Source organism: Hippichthys cyanospilos, chromosome 19 (assembly GCF_059441005.1).
Source record: "Hippichthys cyanospilos isolate Australia breed blue-spotted pipefish chromosome 19, RoL_Hcya_1.0, whole genome shotgun sequence".
Taxonomy (NCBI): Eukaryota; Metazoa; Chordata; class Actinopteri; order Syngnathiformes; family Syngnathidae; genus Hippichthys; species Hippichthys cyanospilos.
In genome coordinates, this window is record NC_142387.1 from 16509967 (window position 1) to 16530973 (window position 21007).

The 21007-nt window shown below is 55.2% G+C and overlaps 1 protein-coding gene across 1 annotated transcript in view; it reads left to right on the top strand.

The window, feature by feature from the left end:
- pou6f2 (POU class 6 homeobox 2) overlaps window positions 1-21007 on the top strand; it is a 42501-nt gene that overhangs the window by 12383 nt on the left and 9111 nt on the right. Inside the window, exons 4-5 of the mRNA XM_088402477.1 lie at window positions 2231-2465; window positions 12858-13117. Of these exons, the coding sequence (XP_088258603.1) occupies window positions 2231-2465; window positions 12858-13117 (495 nt within the window). The remainder of the gene's footprint in view (window positions 1-2230; window positions 2466-12857; window positions 13118-21007) is intronic.

The window sequence follows — 21007 nt, forward strand, 5'->3', positions numbered from 1 at the left end:
GTCTTTTGAATGTACGACAGGCATTTTTTGGTCTGCGTTTAACCTCCTGGCAAAATCGTAGTTTGCACGTGCTCCCCGTGCCCGCGCGTTCGTTCCGAGCGTCGAAGAAAGGACGGCCGCTTTTCCTCCGGCCAGATCAATAGCGTCGACGGATTCCCCGCTCCCGAGCCGGAGATTGTCGGGAAGGGCCATTTTCCGCCCCGCGTGAAGCCGGCGCGTTAGGCTGACAAAAGTCTGCCGCGAGGACCATTACGGGCAATTTCTCGGCGGCCGGACGCGGCGAGGGAGCCTCCCCGCCTCCCACGCCTCCCCCCCGGGGCGCCGCTCGGGCCGGCCCGGCGCCGTTCCCCTCGTCTCGCGAGACATGTTGCGCTATATAATTGACAAACGCTGCCCCAATCGGAGAATTGAGAACCGGCATTCGGTGGTAGAGCCGTCTTGGTTCCTCGGCGCAAAATACGGGAACGCCCGCGAACGAGGACGTTTTGTCGCGGCGGCGCAGGCGTCGCGGCGCTCGCGCACGCGCGCTAGCTCCCGGCCAAGAGACGAAAAGAGTCGGCGCCCGCTCCTGGGAAATGGGGCCCGCGCCCGATCATTTGCCAGTCGCTTTGAGCGCCGTTCGCGATCTGACGCCGTCTCATTTGCTTTGAAAGAGCGCCTTTGATTTCACACGCCGGCGCTCGAAAATCAGCGGAACGAAGCGTGTCACGCGGCGGCTAACAAACAAGCGTCGTTCTCTTTGTCTCTCGGCGGCCAATGGCAAACAAGCCATCGGTTTGTCCGCCCAAACCCGGCGAGCGCCTCGGCCTCCGACAGAACGGAAAAAAATGTCCCGTTTTTCAGGTAAAGGGCAACGAATCCAAAACAACGTCAACGGAAAGGGATCATTCAGGTAGCCACGTACACAAGCGAGAACATTCCGACGCTACGGTTCTGGGCTTTCTCAATCCCCCTCAACCGCAAAAAACGAGGGACGACTCTACTGTATATGAAGCCCACGTAAAAGCTGTTGCGCGTGTATATTGTTGCTTGCGGTTTGACTCGCGCCCGCGCCCCCGATGTGTTCTCGCCTTCAAGTTTCGGGGTAAATCGCTAAAGTTTTGCCGACGACCTACTTGCCGCATTTCATCTGCGTTTTGTGCCGTTCTTGTCATTCATTTGCTTGATCGGAAGGGAGGCAAAGCCGCACGGCAAATTCCGCCGTTGTCGTTCCTCAAAGGCGCCGTCGCTAAAGAGAGATACGTACGTTTGAGGAAGACGTTCCTTCGCCCGCGTGGCTGCCGCGCTTCCTCAGCCAATGGCGACGCCGTGCGAGCGACGCAAGAGCAAAGTCGCAAAATTTGATGTTTTTTTTCCGCGCTGCGCGTTTGAGGCCCGTTGGGCTGCGCCGCCAAGGCATTTGTTCAGCGGCACGGAGCACGGAGAAGCAAAAATCCTCCCGGATTTGATCTCAGCTTGAACGTCTGTGCAAAATGTCAGGCTAGCGCGTGCTTGCTAGCTTAGCGGCGGCATTCGTACCGCAAGATTAGCGAGCGCGCGGCGCTTGCAACCCGAGTCATCTTGACACGCACGCACGCACGGCAGGACGAGTCGTGCAAACTTCTCAAGCGTTTTCTGTCAGGTTCAAGCAATCTAGAACATTTAATGAACGACAAACCAGGAGGAAGACGAGTCGCTTTTACTCGCGAGGAGAGCGGCCAGAGGCCTGCGCCTTCTCGGATCTCCTTCCGGTCTGGTTTCACGCCCCGTCCGCCCTTCATTTATTCAGTTGGGTTGGCCCGAGTTCCAAAGCTATTGCTGGCCTCCATTGTTGTTTGTGGAGACATAAGCCAGGTTTGGTGAAAACGCTTGACGATATAGTCCCGTACCATAAAACGAAACAAAAAAAACAGCAAAAAAGGTGAATTGGAGTTTAAGGTCATAAGCTCGTGACCGCAAATCTGGTTTTCAAATGCTCACGGGGTGGGACAATTTAAAAATATTTGTTTACGCATGTGTTTTTTTGTTCGATTTCAATGTAAATTCTCAATGTAATTTTTTCCGTTTTTGTACTGGAGTTTGACGGTCGCTCGCTTGCACGAATGCAAATGTTTTGCGCAGCAAATGCCACTTTTGCCCGACGCTTTGCGCGCACACGAATTACGTTGACGTACGGTCAGACGAAATGTATTTCGTATGGTTAAATCGGCGTGCGGCGCTGTTCACCGCGTGTTGCGTGCTTCCCCCGCAGTCGCTGCTGGTGGCGCAGCAGCTGGCCAACGCGGTGGGCGGCGCCATGTCCGGGGCGGCGGCGGCGGCGGCGGCGGCGGCCATGAACCAGCCCGTCCTCATCCCCTTCAACGGCGGCGGGCACCTGGGCGGCCAGCAGGGCCTGGTCCTCTCGCTGCCCGCCGCCAATCTCCAGAGCCTGGTGGCGGCGGCCGCCGCGGGGGGCGTCATGACGCTGCCCCTGCACAACCTGCAAGGTAAGCCCCTCCTCCTTCTTTTGCGGGTTTTCCGCCAACCTCCATGTATTTTCATTGACAACGCGCATGGCATAGAATGGACCTTCGCAAGACATGTTGCGCTATATAATTGACAAACGCCGTCCCAATCGGAGAATTGAGAACCGGAATTCGGTGGTAGAGCCGTCTCGGTTCCTCGGCGCGAAATGCGGGAACGCCCGCGAACGAGGACGTTTTGTCGCGGCGGCGCAACGCACCTTCGCTTGTACGAGGGCAACGATGATTTTTTTTTGCCTCGAGCAACAAAGCGGATTCATTACAGCTCAGCGTTTTGCCAAAGCACTCCGGGCCTCTTTTCTCCCGATCGGCCCGCTTTTTTATCTGCTCCCATCCGGCGCCTGTACTTATGTGGGCCTTTTAAACTTTCATGTCCAAATGTTCCCTTTTGATCATACTTGTAAATGGTTTTCATTTTAATGTTTAAAACATTGTCTCTTTTATAGCATTAGATTGAGGGACGGATGGGAAAGCGCGTCCGCCCCGCATCAATCTTGGATGAGCTCGCCGCGCTAATGTCAAAAGACGTCCGGGCCGCATGTAAAGCAGCGCCTGTGTGCGTGCGTGCGTGCGTGTGTATTTTGGGGAGGGGATATTACAATAATGCCGGTGCGGCGCAAAGTGCAGGGGAGGGGAAAGCGTGCGGACGCGCGCGCGCGCGCCTCCGCCGTGGGGCCTAATGGACACAAACATGCATAAATAACAACAAGCGCGGCCCGGGGCCAGAGCTTTAAATAAATCCCCCTCACGTGGGGCCGTAACGGCCGCTCGCCGGGACCGCCCGCCCGCCCATGAGTGACAAACGCCCGCCCGGCTGCCTGCTTTTTCAGGGCAAACGCCCGGCTGCCTACTTATTCACGCCGTCGCTCGCCCAAAACCCGCGCGGGCGACGCTCAAACTCGAGCGCGCTCTCTCCAACGAAATGTCGAGATTCCCAAAATAAGCTTGTGTCTAAGGACTACGTGGCTACATGTGCTGCTGCACACTCTGCAGTTCCTCCGCTTGCTTAGAGGGTTTGCCGTAAATGTCGTTTAGCTTCAGCATTAAGCTTCGCACCCTAAAAGCGCCAGTGCTTTATTTCTATGATATGTTGCGCTTTCGTAAAGAAAATGTTTCAAAGCAGAGGTCGGGGGCAAATTTCTTTGAAATGACCATTCACATTGCGTTTTTGGTGAAAAGCAATCAGGTCTCAGATGTGCATGGCGGCGGGCAGGATTTGTTTTGTTGTTTTTTCGGGGGGGGTGGGGGGGCACATCACGTCCGCGTTGACGGGACCTCGGCCGAGAGAAAGCGACACGAGTCGGGAAGTGAAGCTAAATGTCTTGACTCGGCGGGGGCCCCGGGCGGCGCTGTCCCGGCCAATCACGCCGCTCCGCCCTCCCCGCGAGAGGCGCGCGCCGGCCTCGTTAGCGTCGCGTCGGATGACGGGGGGCGCGGCGGCCTAATGAGGCGGCTAATGAGGCCGGCCGGTTTCCAACCATCTGATGATTCTGGCACGCCGCAAAAGCGCAAAAGCGGCGCGCGCTCCTAGCCCCTTCGTGTGAAGTCTATCGAGCGTGGCTCGCAAAATTCGCAAAACAAAAACCCTAACCGGTGACTGGAAATCGGATGGACGTGCCCGTCTCCGCGGCTGAAATGAGAGGGAGAGTCCGCCGTCTGGATTTGGAGCGCATCCTCGCTTGGACCGGTCGGGCCCGAGTAAAGGCGGGGTTACCGAGGTCCCCGTCCGGGACGTTTCCGGCAAGTAATGCCAAGAACGCCAAAGTAAACAAGGGAGAAAGCTCTCCTCCTCTCGTCCGACTCGGCGCGGGCTCCCCGACTGGCTTGCGTCACACTGTCAACATTGCGGGCCATTAGCGGTGTAAAACATACATGAGTGCGCGACTTGTCAAAACGGGGCCTCCTTTGTGCCGCCGCGGCAACTTCCCTCCTGATTTTATAACAAGGAAACGGTGATTAACGCGCTTGTAGAAGCGCCGGCATCAAAGGCGGCCCCGACAAAGTCTTGATCCGCCGACTCCTCCTGCGCGCACTCGCAGCTAATGCCAAGGCGCCGCTTGACTTGGAAGCGCTTAATAAGCGCGCCCGCCGCCGCCGCCGCCGCCGCCGCCGCCGCCTCCTTTGCGGCGCGTGACATCAGAGAGCCGGCGGAGTTGTGGCGGCGGAGGTGAGAGCGCCCGCCTCTCTCGTTGCGGCGGAGCGGGGCTCGCCGCTTTTAAAGGTCGGCATCCCACTCACCCGCCGTAATGAGAGCCGATCAAAGGCCCGCCGCCCCGTCTGCCCGTTTGATTCCGACGCTCGGCGGTGTCGCTCGGAGGTTGCGGCTCCTCGGCGCGCCGCAAATTAGGGAAATCACCGCGCTCATTACGCCACCTGAGGGCGAGCCCCCGGGAGGGAAGACCGCCGTCTTTTGCGCGCTCCTCTCCGAGCCCCGCCCCCGCTCTCCCGGGCCCGCGGCCGCCGTTCTCTCGAGGAGGCGCCGCCTCGCTCGCCCCGGTTCGTCTTTGCGCCGCGAGACGCGGCCGCCGGATCGGGCCGAGGAGCGAAAGTCGCCGGGGCCGCGTCGGGTGGCGGGTTAGCGCTCGCGAATCCCGCCGTCTCCTTTCAGCCCTGAAGTCTCGCGACAAAGACGAGACCGAGTGAAGGGCGGCGTCGGCGGGACCGGTCCTTCTCAAGAGCGCCAAAGAGCAGAAATTGGACCGTCAGGAGACGAGATTGAGTCAAGGGCACGGCCCGCGGCTCAACGTTTGAGACTAGAAATTAAAGGGGGAGGGGCAAACGAAGCCGAGCCCAAGACCCGGCCGCGGACCCGACGAGACTTCCGGGAGTGGGACGTCCGGGTTCGGACCGGACCCGATACCGGCGGCCAAAAGGGGCTCAGTCGGCCGTTCGCTGATTGATTTTGCGGCAAAAAGCGCGGCTGTCGCCGCAGTCATTTTTCGGGGTCGTTAGCGGCGCGGGGACAGACGAGTCCGTATTTCCCGAAGATGGGAGGACGGTGTCCCGTCCCGTTCCCGCGCGCGACTCTTTGGCGCGCCGCCTTCTCCGGCTGTATTTAATGATTTAAGTGAGGGAGCGCTCTCGCGGCATTAAATAAATAATGGTGATAAAATGTCGAGCTCATACATTTCAAAGTTAATGCGACGAGCGGCGCCGTAGGAGCAGCTGCGCGCGCTCCTCCCGGCGCTAATTTGATTGATTTGTTGTGACAGCAGGCAAATAATTGAGAGCGAGAGGGGCTGCGAGGGGCTGCGAGGGGCTGCCAGCGCCCCACCCCCCACCCGCAGCTTTATTGTTTGCCTTCCGCCTTTGTGCCCCATCCCGGCGCACAGACGAGACGCGAGGGGGTTGCCGGCGCCCCGCCCGCGACGGATGATTAGCCGCGCCGCGCTCCTTTGAAGCTCCGCCGCGCGCCACTTGTTGCGGGCGCGCTAATGATTTGTCGTACATGCGCGGCGTAATTGCCCGCTTGATTGTCGCGCATTATGTTTAACGGCAGGCGTCCCCGGGTATTTGCGCGCCGGCGCCCGCCCTGCCCGGCCCGGCCCCGCCCCGCCTTTCGTTCTTTCGCCCGCTTTTGCTGACTGCGACGGCGGACGATCAGAAGAATTACGCTCAAATTGAGAATGCAAGAAATGAAAAACATGCAAATCTACTTTTGTCACGCGCAAGCCATGCAGGAGTAGCGTCAGATAATTACGCAGATTAAGCTCTTTTACAGATTTGATTCAACCCTGTTTTTTAACCTGCAATTTATTTGTGTATCTATATTTCACTTACAGTTATTTGTTCCAGTTATTATCATTCATTTATTTATTATTTTTACAGCGACGTCATGCCTCCGTCGCACCGAAAACGTTTAGAAATAAGAAAAACATACTTTCAACTTAACACCAACATGCTCAGATTGTTGGAATATTGCAGCAACACGACAGTAATACGCCATTTACTCGTGGTGGAAATTTACCATCGGGTTTTCTTCTAACTTCCTCCGTTTACCGGGAGATTGCCCCTTGGTGGCTAGTTAAAAAATAAAACTGCGTACAGACCACAGCGTACAGGTTCATCTTTAGTTGAAGCGATTTGTTTTGTGAGCTGATGATTTTTGATTGGATTTTTTTCTTTCACAGTTTTTTAGGGTTTTCAATGGCGTTTTTAAGTGGCTTGCTCAAGGTGTTTAAATCAAGTCTTTTGCTCGGCTGCGTGTTGCGCAATAGCACGTCCGCAGGCTTAGTGCACTTTGGCTTGCGTCTTAATCAAAGCGGCCGACGGATGTGGCGTTACGCGCCGCTCGATACCGCTTAGACCCAACGCCCGCGTTGGTCATTTGGATCGATGGGCTCTAGCGGTGAACCCTTCCTTTAGGCCCCCCCCCCCCCCCCCCCCCCCCCCCAAACTCGAACTAACTTGCCGCAGAGGTCATTTTGCACCCCCGTTCTCGGGTTTCGGCGGGCAGACGGCGCGGCAACCCGAGCCCGCGGCTAAAAGCCGTCGGCGGTTACTAATTGCCGGCCGGGGCGTCGCGGCCTTAATGAATGGGCCCGGATCGGTCGCAGTCGGGGAAGGGGGGGGGGGGGGGGGGGCAGGCTTTTATGGACATCGCGCGGCGTAAAAGGTCCCGCGAGACCGTTTCCGTTTCTTTCCTTCGCTTAATTTTCCTCCCTTTGGCCGCACCCCCCGGAGCCAGCCCGCCTTTTACGGGGGCGGGAAATTCATCCGGTCGACGGATGATCCAATTCATTGACGGCTACTGTATTTTGATTGGTTGACGCGGGGGTGTCATTTAACCCTTGGGTTAAAGAAGAAATCTCATCTTCCTAAACCTCGATCTTTTCTCGCGTTCATGTCCGAAAGTGCGCACCTTTGTTTAGGACGCAGGCTTGGATTTGGACTCCGCTTCCATGCTCCGCAGCAACGCTTTGGTAAAAGACGAATAAATGCCTAAAGCCTTCATATTTTCTTGCGTTGATATTGCCAAGTTGTCAGCATACAACATAAAACAAAAGAAGGGCGGATTGTATTTTGCAGCGTTCGTACTGGTTACGGCTTAGTCCAAAGCAGAAAAAAATAAGTGCATCAAAGTGCTTGAAAAAAAAAATGAAAATTCTTCTTTTATTGCAATTGCACTCGGCATGACAAAAACAAAGCCTTTTTTCCTGCGCCCCACTGTTTGTTTTTTATGGTTTTTTTGTTTTTTTTGTTTTTTTAATTGAAGTTATGAGGACGCACCCATACTTTAGTCCTTTGGCCACGACAGCGCGGCTAACGTTAGCGAATGTCCGACGACGGGCGGCGCTCCCGACTCGTCCCGCCGTCGCTTTTGCAGGATGATGTACGACCGCCGGCGCGCAATTTCATTTAGCGCCGGCCGCCGCCCTTCGCTCAACCTGTTGCCCGTCAGCTGGCGGCCAGACGCGCAGACGCGTAAGAAGTCAGCGGCACGGCACAGGCGCGTAAGAAGCCGGCGGCTGGGCTCCATTCATCATCTGCCGACGACGGGGCCGCTAACGGGTCCTCATCGGGAGGCGCGGCGAATCCATTAGCGTCTCGCGCGTTTAGGAAGAGCGGAGCGCGCCGGTCAGCGCTCGGCCTCCCCCGTCCTCCCCCGTCCCCATCTCGCGCCTCGTAGCGAGCGCATCCGCGATTCTAAAAATATTGGGTCGTGGCAGCCCTCGTCTCAAGGACCCCTGTCCAGGAAGTCGGCCATTTGCTCCAAATGACCATTTTGGGGATTTGCAGTCAGGGGGGGAGCGCGCAAGGGGCCATCCTTTGCCAGCCCCCGCCTGAATTCTGTCGCATTCGGAGTGAATTTTGCGTGTTTGTGTGTTAAAGAGCATGCCTGATGACAAGAGGCCGGCGGTGCGCGTCACTCAGCGAGCCGGACGGGCGGCTGGCTCGCTCGCTGGCTGGCTGGCTGGCTCGCTCGCTCGCTGGCTGGTTGGCTGGCGGCGTCAAGGCGCAAAGGGAATGGCTAAGGAGGCAGAAGAACGCAAGCAAATGTCATTGTTTGGCCCCGTTTCATCCCGGGCCTCGCTCTCAAAAGCGCTTGATGCCACGCCGCACCCTTATTAGACGCCGCTTTTTTGCTCATTCCATCCCAAAGGGCCCACGCGTTCAATTCAGTCCCCGTTTTTCCAACGTACGCGTAGTACAAAATGTTTCAAGCCTGAGCCGAAAGGATCGTCCAAAAATAGCTCCTCCGCTCGAGTCGTCGTCATCCGTCGTCAAGTCATAGTCGCTACGGGGCTTGAACATCTAAAGCCATTGATTATTTGAGTGCGCGCTTCCACGATCTCGTCGATTTCCGGGCACTAGCGTCCGTCTTTGGGACGCAATGGCCGGACTCTTAAAAAGCGTCAAGCTGCGTCTTCGGGATTGATAGGGTTAAGGGCGCTTCCTCGCCGTTGCGGGGAGGGGGGGCTTGAAATAATCCCCAAGGAAGGCAAAGCTCAGTCTGCGGTCCGCGGCGGCTTTTACTGTCAGTCCGCCGAGCGCTCGGTCATCTGCGCGCATGGCAAGCGAGCCCGTATTGATTTTTGCTTCCACTGAAAGAGGCGCGCGAACATCAATTTTGCATCAGGCTTTTACCCGGGGAGGGCCCGCGCGCTTTCCACGCACGACGGGCCCGTCAGCACGCGCTAATAACCCCGCCCGCCGGGCCGGGTCCAAAGCCCGGCACCCCTCGCCGGGCGCCGCCCGACTACATTTTGTCAGCGCGTTCCTCGAAATGGCCCGAGGGGGGCGGCATTTTTGGCCGCGAAAGCAATCGGGAGGCGCGGGCTTTTCGGTGCGCCTTATCATGCGCAAAATACGCCATTTGCATTGGTGCGGATTTTTAAGCGGCCGAAAAGTTGGAATTGTCATCAAAGCGGATGAAGCTTTTCAAAAAGCGTCCACAATAAATGCTGTTTGCCAGCCTTGCTCTTCTGCAGCAAGTCAACGGGACGCAGATGTTTGCAATCAAATTCCGCCTCCGTTCTGCTAAATAAGCCTCTTGCGTTTGCTGCATTCAAAAAAAAAAGCACTCGTTGAATGCGCGTCGTGAAAGGCGCTCTGGGATGAAATCTCATGTCATTGGTGGTTAATAAGATTTTTAGCTTTTAACCTCCCCCCGTCACCTTCCATATCTTCTCTCCAAAGAGGACCAAAGAGGAAAATGAGAGCGGAATGAAAGGAGATCTTATTTGAAGGCGGGAATGGCGAGCGGGGCCCCCGCGCCACCCACGGGGGTCCCCGGGCCGCAAAACAGGGAGCCATTATCCACTCCCGTTTGTGTAACGTTTCGGGGGAGGGGGGCCGATAACCCGCATGGGAAAACCAAGCGCTCTCGCGCCCTGCCTCGGTACGGAGAACCCAGAATTCAGGAAATAAACGGACACGTAACCCGGGAAACCAAAGTGCCACTCGTTCGCGAAGCGCTTCGCGCGCTCGTCGTGTCGTTCATTGCCGTTTCACGAGATGTTCAAATCCTCATGATTTCAGGCTTCCGCTTGCACGGTTGGGAGCCGCGGGTAAGGGTTTAGTCCGGCCCGCGGGATGAGAAAAATAGTCGAAAAATGAGCCACGGATCGTCACGTTCACGTTTGAGGTCCAATAGCGATGTTGCGCTTGTCCTGTTTAGGACGATATGAAAAAGAATGCCAAGTTGTGGACTGAAGTTGCGGGCTGAATTTCTGAGCACGGTTTTATCGGGGAGTAGATTTTCCTCCGTGCGGCCCGCAAGCTTCAAGGACTTTGACCGCCCCGGCGTCCGGGCGGATGTCGACCATCGCGCAGGCGGAGCGGCGCCGAGGCTAACGACGCGCGTTAAAAGCACAGCGAGTGCGCCGTTATCCACTCCAGCCGCGAGTCCCGATGACCTTCCGACGGCCTCATCTCCGCCCGAGTCATTAGCGCTCGCACTTGTAAAGCTTTACCGTGAGGGATGGACTCTTCATTTGCGCAAACCTTCATTCGGCGCCGTTATGGACGCCGCGCCCGCTCTTTTTCGATGAAGGCGTATGGATGGCACGCTGCGCCGGTGGGGCGGCTTCACCCGTCCCGTGACGTATTTGGTAGTAGACCTCTCGTTGTCAACGCGGTCCGGCCGGTCGACGATGTGTCGGTGCGGCCGCCTCTTCTTTCTAAACATGCGTGAGGCGTGTTGGGTCTGCGTTGAAGGCGTCATGCCGCTGTACCCAGGCAGGTCTAGTCAACATTTCATACACAACACGCTAGGAAGAAAGACGATCGGTTCATCCGGCGGCCGCCGTCTTCTTCTCCACCGACGTAAGAGTGGTTCACAGGCCACAAAGTCATGATGTCTCCTTTCTTTTTCTGCTCACTGCTTTTTCAGGATTCAAACGAGGTTATACCGATGAATAAATGCTTAACAATACACTAAGAGTCAATACGGGATGACTTACGTGCATTTATTTGAACAAAAACAAAAATGTAAGAAAAGGTCCACGCGGCATCTTAAATAGCTGTTGTTCGGCCTGCGGATTATCGTCCGTGCGGCATTATTTTTCCTTTGATTTTTCTGGCCGTGCGCAATGCAGATTATCGGCCCAAAGCACGTGGCCAAATAGTTGACGTGTCCAACAGTTGTCAAGGCAGCGTCGCACCTCGTGCGGAGGGCGAAAAGAATGGGGGGCTTTTGCGATCTAACGAGCTCGCCGGCATCCCTTGGACCCTCGCTCCATCATCCCGGCCGAGCCGTAGCGCAAACAATTAGCCCGGACCGGCGCCTTTGCGGATTACGCAATGAAAAGAGGAGGGAGAGCCACGCGGCGGCGGCGGCGGCGGCGGGTCGGCGCTCCTGACAGTCTTAACAAGATGACAGCGTTTATAAAGCGCCGCCGTTAAAGAATGCGGTTACCTGCAGCGCGCCTCCGATAATGAGGCCACTTGGGGCTTCTTCCATATTCCCTCTGTATTTGTTTGCGCCGGCCTCATCTTGTGTTGTTGCGCCGCTTGTTTCTGGCCGTAATGGTCCGCGCCGCAGGACCTTCTCCGCTCGCCTTTGATCTCGCCCGCGCTTTGGATAATTTTTTGACAGACGCGGCGTCCAACCCGCCTTTGGGCTTCTACTTTTGTACGGCGCCTTTAACTCCGGCTCAACATTTTGTCACAGAGGCGGCCCCGCCTGCCGGCCCGCCTGCCTGCATGCGCGCCACCCGGGCATGCCCACCCCACTTTCAAGTCAAAGTGGGGGAGATTTTTTTGGACCTATTTTTAGGTTCCGCTTGAGCGGCCTGCCTCCTTTTCCCCCCACTAAATCGCAGGTGTCTTTCAGCTTGTGTTAGCTGAGGTTAGTATGGCATTATTTTCAATAAAAGAAGCGAGCGCACTGAACCAAGGTCCGAGTTCATCCTTATTCACACGCAGGAATATCACGAAAACCGTAAAGATTTTGATGTCTCGAGTTCATTCGATTAAGAGCTGTGTGCGCCGCTTAGAGACCACGGAAAAGTTTTTCCATTTAACTCGTTTGTTCGGTTGCTCGGTTGTCTGCTCTAACCGGCGCGCGCAGCGGAATCGGCCGGAGACATCATAACCTTTCCATTTTCGATTGCGATCCTTTTAAAAAGCACCGCCTGAGAAAAAACAAAAACAAATTAGCTCTCCCGGCGCAGAAGCTTCGCGGACACCCTTTAAACGTGCGCGTACGACCGCGTGGTGATGCGCCTACATCAAGACGGAGCACGCCATTCCATTGGGATTTGGCCTTTTCATTCCGGTTGAGGTGTTTGCATTCCGACGGGTGTTTGGGATTGGTTCTAATTGGAATAGACGACGACTATCGCTGGCGGGTGGCAAATGGCCGCAAAAAGACAAGGTGCAATCCAACAGAAAACGATTGCAGTCAATTCCACAAAGAGAACTTGTGAAGCCAAGGTGTCACGCGTGATGGGGTCGGTAGCACCCCCTTCTGGCGGGCTAACGCCTCAGCTCTTGTTTCACCCCTTTTTTTTTTCATCATCGTTCCAGCAGGACGCCGTTATCCGATCCAATTAGTTAATGTTCCTGACGTTTTCTCCGGGAGACCGATGTCTTTTTTTTTTTCTTTTTCCCCGGTGTAATTTGAGCCATTAAAGGGGGGAATATTGTGGCCATCTTCTGAGTGAGTGACAATGAAGCCTTTTGGCCCAGCAGATTGCATGGTATCATCTTTGTCTTTACAACCGAAGCTCAACTAATTTGGGGACTCCAAAGCCCAAAGGACCTCGTGCCGGCTCAAGCCAATTTACGTGCGCCTTCATCTCACACCTTCATGACTTCATGCATGTCAATCACAGGTGTGGCCTGTTGCGCAAATAAGGACAACGTCCCCGGTCGGCACGTGTTGATTGGACCCCATGTTTTTGTCCGCAGCTACCTCAACCCTCAATTCGCAACTTCAACACCTGCAGCAGCTCCAACAGATGCACCAGCAGCAGCACCACCAACACGTCCAGAACCAAATGTCGTCCCAGAATCATGGCGTGACCCCGCCCGGCCAGCCGCAGTCGTCCGTGCCGTCGCCCGGTTCCGCCTGCTCCTCGGCGTCCGGGCCGCCGTCGCCGCCGCATCGGCCCAACCAGTCGCCCGCCCGGAGCTTGCCCTCGCCTGTCACCCCGCCCATACCACTGCCGGTGAGTCCGCAGCTTTTCTTCTGTCTCGACAATTCAGAGTGTCAGTAAGAGAGACTGGGGACGAAGAACGCAATCCACTTGACCTTTATAAACAGAGGTCTTTGCCTTTTCAAACCGACCTCTCCTGAATAGTGCTTCCCTCCGTTGGCTTTTATTTGTTTCTTTAGCAGGGTGGGGTTGACGACCTCATGACCACAGAGTTTGCCTGCAGGCAGGTTATCTATCCCCCTAGTTGGTCAGGGACATTCCACTTACTTATCTCCCCAATTGGTCAGGAACCTTCACTCTATCCAGAAGTGTATCCCTTTAGCCCTTTAGTCAAACAAGAAGCAGCCTGCAAATTAGACCTTATTTTGAGGTATCGTATTCATGACGGGCGGCTCGGTGGGGCAGTGGTGATAAGCAAGTCCACCTCATCGTTTAGGAACCAAAGTTTGAATCCAGCTGGCTCCGGCCTTCCTGTGTAGCATTTGCATGGCAGTAGTATCGGACATACCAAATTGTCCTTGGAGGCGCGGTTGGTTGTTTGTCACTGTGTGCCCTGCGATTGGCCGGTCACCGGTTGAGAAGTCCCCGCCCACTGCCCCTAGTCAGCTGGGATAGGATAAGCGGATGGATGGCCGGTATTCATGACGGATACTAGTGTCAGTCGCCCTCTTGCAGAGCTTTCAAAATGAAAATTGTCCTTATTTTCATGCATTTACAAGAAAATATGCCATTTGGCCTTTGGTCTTTTTATTTTTCGGTATTTTGTTTTTACAACGTGCAAGCTGCATCTGTGACTACTTGGCGAGTAGAGACGAGTACTCATTCTGACATCTGTTTGAAAACGGACATCCCGACGTGTTGGAGACTGGCATTCAATTTGAAAAGCGACACCGTAAGATTTTCCGGTTTGATCCGGTGGTGCTCTGGAGGGACGGCGAGGTCATCTCCCCGCTTGTTTTATCAGCCTCTTAATCATTGCTTCCTACTCGAGCGCCTCTTGCACTCCCTTTGTCCGTCCATCCATCTGGGCGGCCCGGTTCGTCCGACCGGCCGTGATAATGGCCTTTTTTATATCCCGGCGGTTTCATTTCCAGCGCGTGGCAACCGGGGCGGCCCGGCCGTCCCCGCTCGCATTCATCAGCGTCAGGCCCCTTATTGGCTTGTGGCGCGAGCTTCTTTATGGGCCGAGAGGCGGCGGGCTATTTGTTCCCGCGTCTTGGATGCCGCCGCACGGCGTCACCGCCCGCTCAGTCTCAGCAGGATGGGGGAAAAACACTCTGGATTTAACGGGCCACCAATGGCGTCGCGTCAGAACCAAACACTGTCAGTTCTGCGCGCAGAATCACAAAGACCGGGTGCAAGACGTTTGATGCGATGCGATGCTCCGACTCGCATGAGGAGAAACGCGAAAAGAGGAAGTCCTTCCCGGGGAAAATTGTGTCACTGGGCGAAATGAAATTCGGTCGTCATTTAAACATCAGTTGACCCGGCCCTAACCAAAAAGACAATAAATCTGCCAGTTTTTTTTTCCATTGCTTTTGCCTACGTGAGAGTTAGCAATAATAAGAGACTGAAGAAAAGGCGAGACTCTGAGTCGAAAATGATCTTTTGCAAAAGAGGCCGACTGCACCACGGTCTTTCTGTTGCCGGTCACGGATGGCTTCAATCAACCATCCCGAGGAGGACACTGATGCAGCCGGCCACTGGAAAGTGAACTTCGTCTGGCTGTGCGCACAGTCTTTGTCGCCGTCCGCGGCACCCCCATGACTACAGATGCGTTGGCGTCCGGCTCGAAGGACCAAGTTATGTGAGGCTTATCAATAATACGAGACCGGCGAAAAGGCACGACGCCGAGTCAAAAACGACGAACATCTCTCCCAAAGACACCTGATTCAAATGATTAAGGATCATTTTCAAGATCCTGCAGACCTTGCGAATGCGCTAAACCTTTGAATCAGGTGTGTCAGGGAGAGACAACCGTAAAACATGCAGGATACCGGCCCTCCGGGACTGGAGCTCCACACCTATGCCCTTGTCAGAAAATGTAGTCTTAAAGTTAGCGCAACTTAGCGAACGTGAAAATATAAGCTCATGTGGGAAAAGTGGAAGGGTCTGCTTTGGATAGAAAGGGCGTGATTGTGATGACGGAGGACAGCCAGCGCTCCCTTGAGAGGGGCCCGCATCAGCTATCATTAAGATATTGCCTCAAACAAATAGGATTAGCCACGCCCGCGCCGTAAAGGGTTTACTACCTCCTTTCCGGGTCAGCGCCGGTCCGGCAAGGACAGGCCCTCAACGACCGCTCAATGGGATTTGAAGACCCGCCCGGGCGGTCCTGCGGCCCCGGCGCCTGATTGGATAGCATCGAGCCCATTGGTGGATTGCCATAAGATTCGGGGTACCGGCGCGCGCCTTCAGGCGGGACGAGGCCCGCAAGTTCGTTGACTGCACCGAGGCTCCCTGCTAAGTAAAAATCCCGAATCCCGTCGATCGGTCGCTGCGGCGCGGCCTCCGCTTCCTCCGTTCTGACATTGCGCGGCGCGGCCACCGGGGCGCCAAATAGACTGCGTGGGCCAGATTAGCAAAGGCGCCTAAGCGCGTTCATGCGCCGATTGCGCCGGCGGGATTTTCAGGCCGCGGGTGGCTTGCTTGATTGATTGGAGCCGCGGGGTTTTCTCCACGCCCGGGGAGCTCGGGGATTTGGCGGCGGGCTGAAGTGCGGCGGAATTGATCTTAATTAGATCTGAAAGGCTCGCCACAGCAGAACGGGCGCGCCGATTAAAATGAAAAACAGGAGAAATTACCGATCAAATTAATCATAATGTCGGGCTACAGCTGTAAGGTCTGCTGTAATTTGCCACTCCACTGGCTTACATCGCCGCGCGCCCGTCCGCGGACTCTCGCGCCCTCGCCGGTGCCGGGACCCTCCCGCTCGCCCCGCCTTTTGGGACTCCTTTCGCTCGTGATTATGTACGCTAGCGGTGAACTCAAATCACTTAACAACAAGCTAACAGTTTGGCAGATTTTTTTAAAAAAAAGTGGCGTAATAAAAGCCTTACTTAGTAAGGAGAATTTACAAAAACAGCACAGCGTTATTGCAAATAGTAGGAGTAGCACGATGATATCAAACAATGCAAATCTCCATTGTTATGCCATTGTTTTGGTAGAAAAAGCGGACGTTTGAACGCAAACAGTGGCGCAATACTGACCATTAAACTGTCAACCCTCACAACAATTTTTTCAAAATGGCGACGGCGACAATAATGACGACGACGACAATGAAATGAGGACGACCGCGATGACGACAACGATGACAAGACCAATGTGAGAGCGTGTGCAGTATTTTTACAGCATTACTGAATACTAGATCTGACTGTAATACTGTAAGAACAAACAAAAAAAACAATAGAAAAATCAATGAAAAGATATTAGACCTCAAAGTGCAAATATACTGGCTTAAATGAACAAATACGAGGAGAAATATGCTGAGAAATCTTGCAGAAAAATAGACTAGAGGAAGTAAAAGAATGATCCGGCGAAACCTCCGGACGGGAAAGGTTCCGAGAAGGCTCTATCAGCTAAACGCGGCAGTAATATTTCTAAAAATAATGCGAGTGCTCCGGCGTGGCCTGCAAAAAGGACAAACGTCGACCTAAGATTCCGCAGGGAGCGCAAATGGGACTTTGGACTTGACTCGCATTAAAAGCCAGTTTTTTTATTTGATTTGATTTTTTCTGCCGCTCTGCCCGCGGTCACTAACGGGCAGCAGACATGAGCGGCGGTGGAACGGCACCCCGCGTGGGGTCCGGCCTCCCGCCGTCTTCCAAAGTTGGGGGGAGGGCTCGTTCAAGGTCGCCGCCCGGCCCCGTCGTTAAAGAAAGCGCCGGCCGAGCCCGATCTGGCCTGTCCGCGCCGGGATGGGGGGGGGGCACAACAGCAGGTTTGCACGTGGACTTGAGATTGGGTAGGCGTGTCTCTCACAGGATGCAAAAACAAAGAAAATAAGCTTTACTCGATTCAAGCAGGGAACTGAGATCCAAAAGCTCTTTTTCAAGAGGGCCCTGGCCCGGAGGCGGCAAAAAGACAACCGGCACACAATCCAAATCACATACAAATGAGTTCAAAACAGGCGATAGAAAGACAATTGCCACACAAAATGAGATAGGTTGCGTTTATTTCCAGTCCTTTTGTGGAGGGGGCAGAGAGAAAAAAAAGACCAAAGCCCTTTTTCCCCACCGCGTGCGAACAAACGGAACAGAGAGCAGCGATTGATCATCTCCACGCAAAGCGGACGACTGGACGCGTCTCTGCGCCGCGACGTTCCGGATGTGGGAGGCCGGTCGTCCAAGCGCGGCCTTGGAAACAAAAGCGTCTCCAAAGACGGTCGTCCTACTCGGGAATACGGTCGTCATTAACAAACCTCAAAGCGGCGTGAGTCTCCATTGTCAGTACCCAGGCGCTTTTGAACCTTTTTAAAAAAGGTTCCGAACGAACATTTCCGTAGACTTTTTCTTGAGTGGGTGAAGAGCGAGCGGCCGCACTGTCAAAGCCAGGCGGCAAAGGCGCCAACGGAAGAAGCATATGAGTGGGAGCGCCCCGCCCACCAAAGCTCGTAAATGGCAGCCCGGCCGGCCGGCCGAGCGGCTAATCCCCGCTCGGGAGTAAATAAAAGCGGGGCGCCTGTCATGGTCAGCTTGCTTTTCCGCCCCTCGTCTTTATAATTATTCATATGAAATGCGCGCTTCTTATTTTCTGCTTCAGTCAACAGTGCGCATTTGTCAGGCTAAATTGCGGGCGCCCGCAATTTTTTGCCTCCTTACGACTCGGCGGCAGGCCGGCCCCGCCCGGCTTTCCCCCCGACTCGGGGGGGGGGGGCTCCTTTCGGCTTTGAGACGGCGCGCCCGTCCGGAGGCTCCGTCCCGCCCGTCCGGAGGCTCCGTCCCGCCCGTCCGGAGGCTCCGTCCCGGCCCGGCTCGTTCCGGCCGGCGGAATAGGCAAGGGCGGAGGAGACCAATTCTTCATCGGCCCGCTTTTGCCTTTGGGGACGTTACTTTGCAGAGACAAAAAGGTCCGTCCTCAAATGAACGTTTTGGGCTAGCTTTTCGTCCGATGTGCTCCCGGTGTCAAACTGGAGGCCCCAAATTGGCCCGTCCCGTCTTTAAACGTGGCCCCCCAATGCCAGTGTCAGTTTCCAGGACCCGTGCTCCAAAAATGAAACTTGTCACCGATGGGTAATAAAGTTGAGACCGTCAAATGCCTCGAAATGGAAAATTGTCTCTCAAATGGCCAGATGAGGCCTTTGGCGCATCGTAGATGACTTGAGATTTCCTTTAATCGCTCCACACCTTCCGATCTGACGCGAGAGCCGTCTGCCATTGGATTTGTTTCTTTTCCGGACCGTTGGCGCGAATGTCACGCCACCTCGGTCGGCTCGATTGCCAGAAGAAGACTTTTTGAGGAGTGCGGTTGGTACCCAAACGGCCGCGAATAGTTCGGCCTTTGCTTTCAAGTCGCGAGATCCGTTTTGAGGTTTTCCCACCTTATGAGGTCGACGGGGGGGGGCTCCTGAAAAAGTGGAGCGATCGATGCAAAGGCGGATGTAAATGTCATCAAGTCAGCGGAGGCGAGCGGACCGCGCGTATTTTGGGCCGGGCCCGAGAGGGCGGCCGGACGATCGATCCGGGGCGCCATTCATCTTTGGGGCGGGGGACGCATGACAACTCCTCCATTTCTCTTCATTAGCGCCCGGGTTTCGGCGGAGAGTCATCGCTTACCTTTATTGTGTTTATGGAGGCGCGCGGCGGCGGCGGCGGCAGCGGCGGCAGCTGACCCTCCCCATATTGAATTGAAGACATCAAAAGATCACTGGACATTGATTAGCGGGATATTAAAGTCATTCTAATGCTATATTGCTCTGTCACGAGAGCAAAAGACATTTTCAAAGGGGATTGGTAAAATGAAATCAAACAAAAGTTGGATCATTATATTAAACGCCGGAGAGGGTTGTCTGGACGACGCCGTACCGTTTACAGGGACTCACTTGGTCCTGGAATTTGAAGAGCTCACTCTGGAATCTTTTTACATATCTACATATTGAAATGGAAAATAAGGACAGTGGTCCCGAAGAGCGAAGCGATTTGAAGCCTCAAATGAAAGATCTCTCAACGAAGACGATTTCTTTTCCAGACTTTTGATCAATCTCGACTCAACTCTAACACAGATCTTTCCGAAATGTCGGCTTTACCAGCCTCGGAAAACGCCGTTGCGCAATTCTAACAATAACTCAAACAAAAGATGGAAAAGACAATTCGGACGATTGTATTCCGCTCTATTACGCGAGGTATGGAGTCGGGGCGGGTCCCCCGGACCGAGTGGCCCGGGTGCAAAATAAGCCCGTTGGGCCGTCCCTCCGCTTTTTTATCTTTACGGTTTAAAAGCATAACGTGAAGAAGAAATATGCTTTTCTTCGGGAAGTCTTCCGACAAACCACTTCAGTCGCCGGACATGGGGGGTGGGGGGGATTTTACGGCACGATTAAATGCGCGCTCAATTCTGCCGGAAGGTGACCGACGGCCGCATCCGCGCTCCGTCGGCGCTTTATCGAGCGATTGACGAGTGCGGCTCGCCCTCGTTTGCGTCGCACGGATGCCGTCGCGTCGCTTCCCGCCGAAAAAGAAAATGATAGCACATTTCCTACGCGGTGGGAACTTGCTATGCTCGGCGTATTAGAGAAGACGGACGGACGGATGGATCCGATCGTTGGGGGACCGTAAACTAGGATAGAGAAAAAAAACGGGCTTTTTAAGTGGGGTTTTTAGATGCATTGTAGACGAGTGCATGTTATTTGAGGGATTTGGTGGCCATGTTTAATGTCATAAATACAGTCAAAGTCCTGTCAACGCAATAAAAGATGCCGGTGGAGAACGTCAGACACCGCCAACACTCTGTGACGGAGGTGGGCTTGGCTTGGCTTGGCTTTTTTTTTTTTTTGAGTGGCCCAGTTTCATATTGGCCTTGCTGCAGGCAGCCTTTATTTTTCACAAGGTGCGCAGCAGAGGCCCAGCGGTGGGCGACGGACGGCCCGGCGCCGAGGCGTTTGCCGGGCCCTAATGGCATTTTGATGTTTAAGCACACAAGGGCCGGCCGGCCGGCCGCGCGTACGACCGCTCCGCCGTCACGCTTCGTCACGCTCCGTCGCGTCGAGCGCGGCATGAGGGACCGCCGGCTCCTATCGCGACCAGACGGCCGGGCGGCGGGGACGCTCTCGGCGCAAAGGGAAGCGCGGCGCCATGGACTGCCGGGGGTTTAGGGTTAGGGTTAGGGTTAGGGTTAGGCGTGGGACGTGTCGGCGCCGCCCCCCTTTACGTACTACAATTATACCGTTGGGGAGCTCCGGCGATCGTGAAAACGTAGGTCATTTCCTCATTGTTTACCGCCACCCTTGCCCCGCACAAGAAAAGCTGGAATATGGCTTCTGGAATATGGCATCCACGCAAAGCTTGGCTTCTCCGCTTCCGTTAGCTAGCGCAAAGGCCTCGGGAGCCGCGCCAATTCGGAAACCGAACGTCGTTTCTCGTCTTGCGCGCCGTCCGCTCACGCCGTACGTCTTGCAACGCGCCGCTTCCCCCTGCGCCGCACGTGAAAAGCCGCCGGCGACCAAGCCCGGCTTCCCTCCTTCGTGGGAATGAGGCTTCGGGGCCCTTTGAGAAGATGCGCGGTTTGGCCGACCGCAGCCTCGTAACGCTCATTCCAACGCCGGCGTAATATGTCCCCGGCTAAAAGCGGCCGGACACGGGGAGCGCGCGAGAAAAAAGCCCGCGAGAAAACGCCGCTTCATCCGGTCCGACGCGCGCAATCATTCGGAGGAGTCGCCCTGGCGGAAAATGGCCCGTTTAGCCGGGC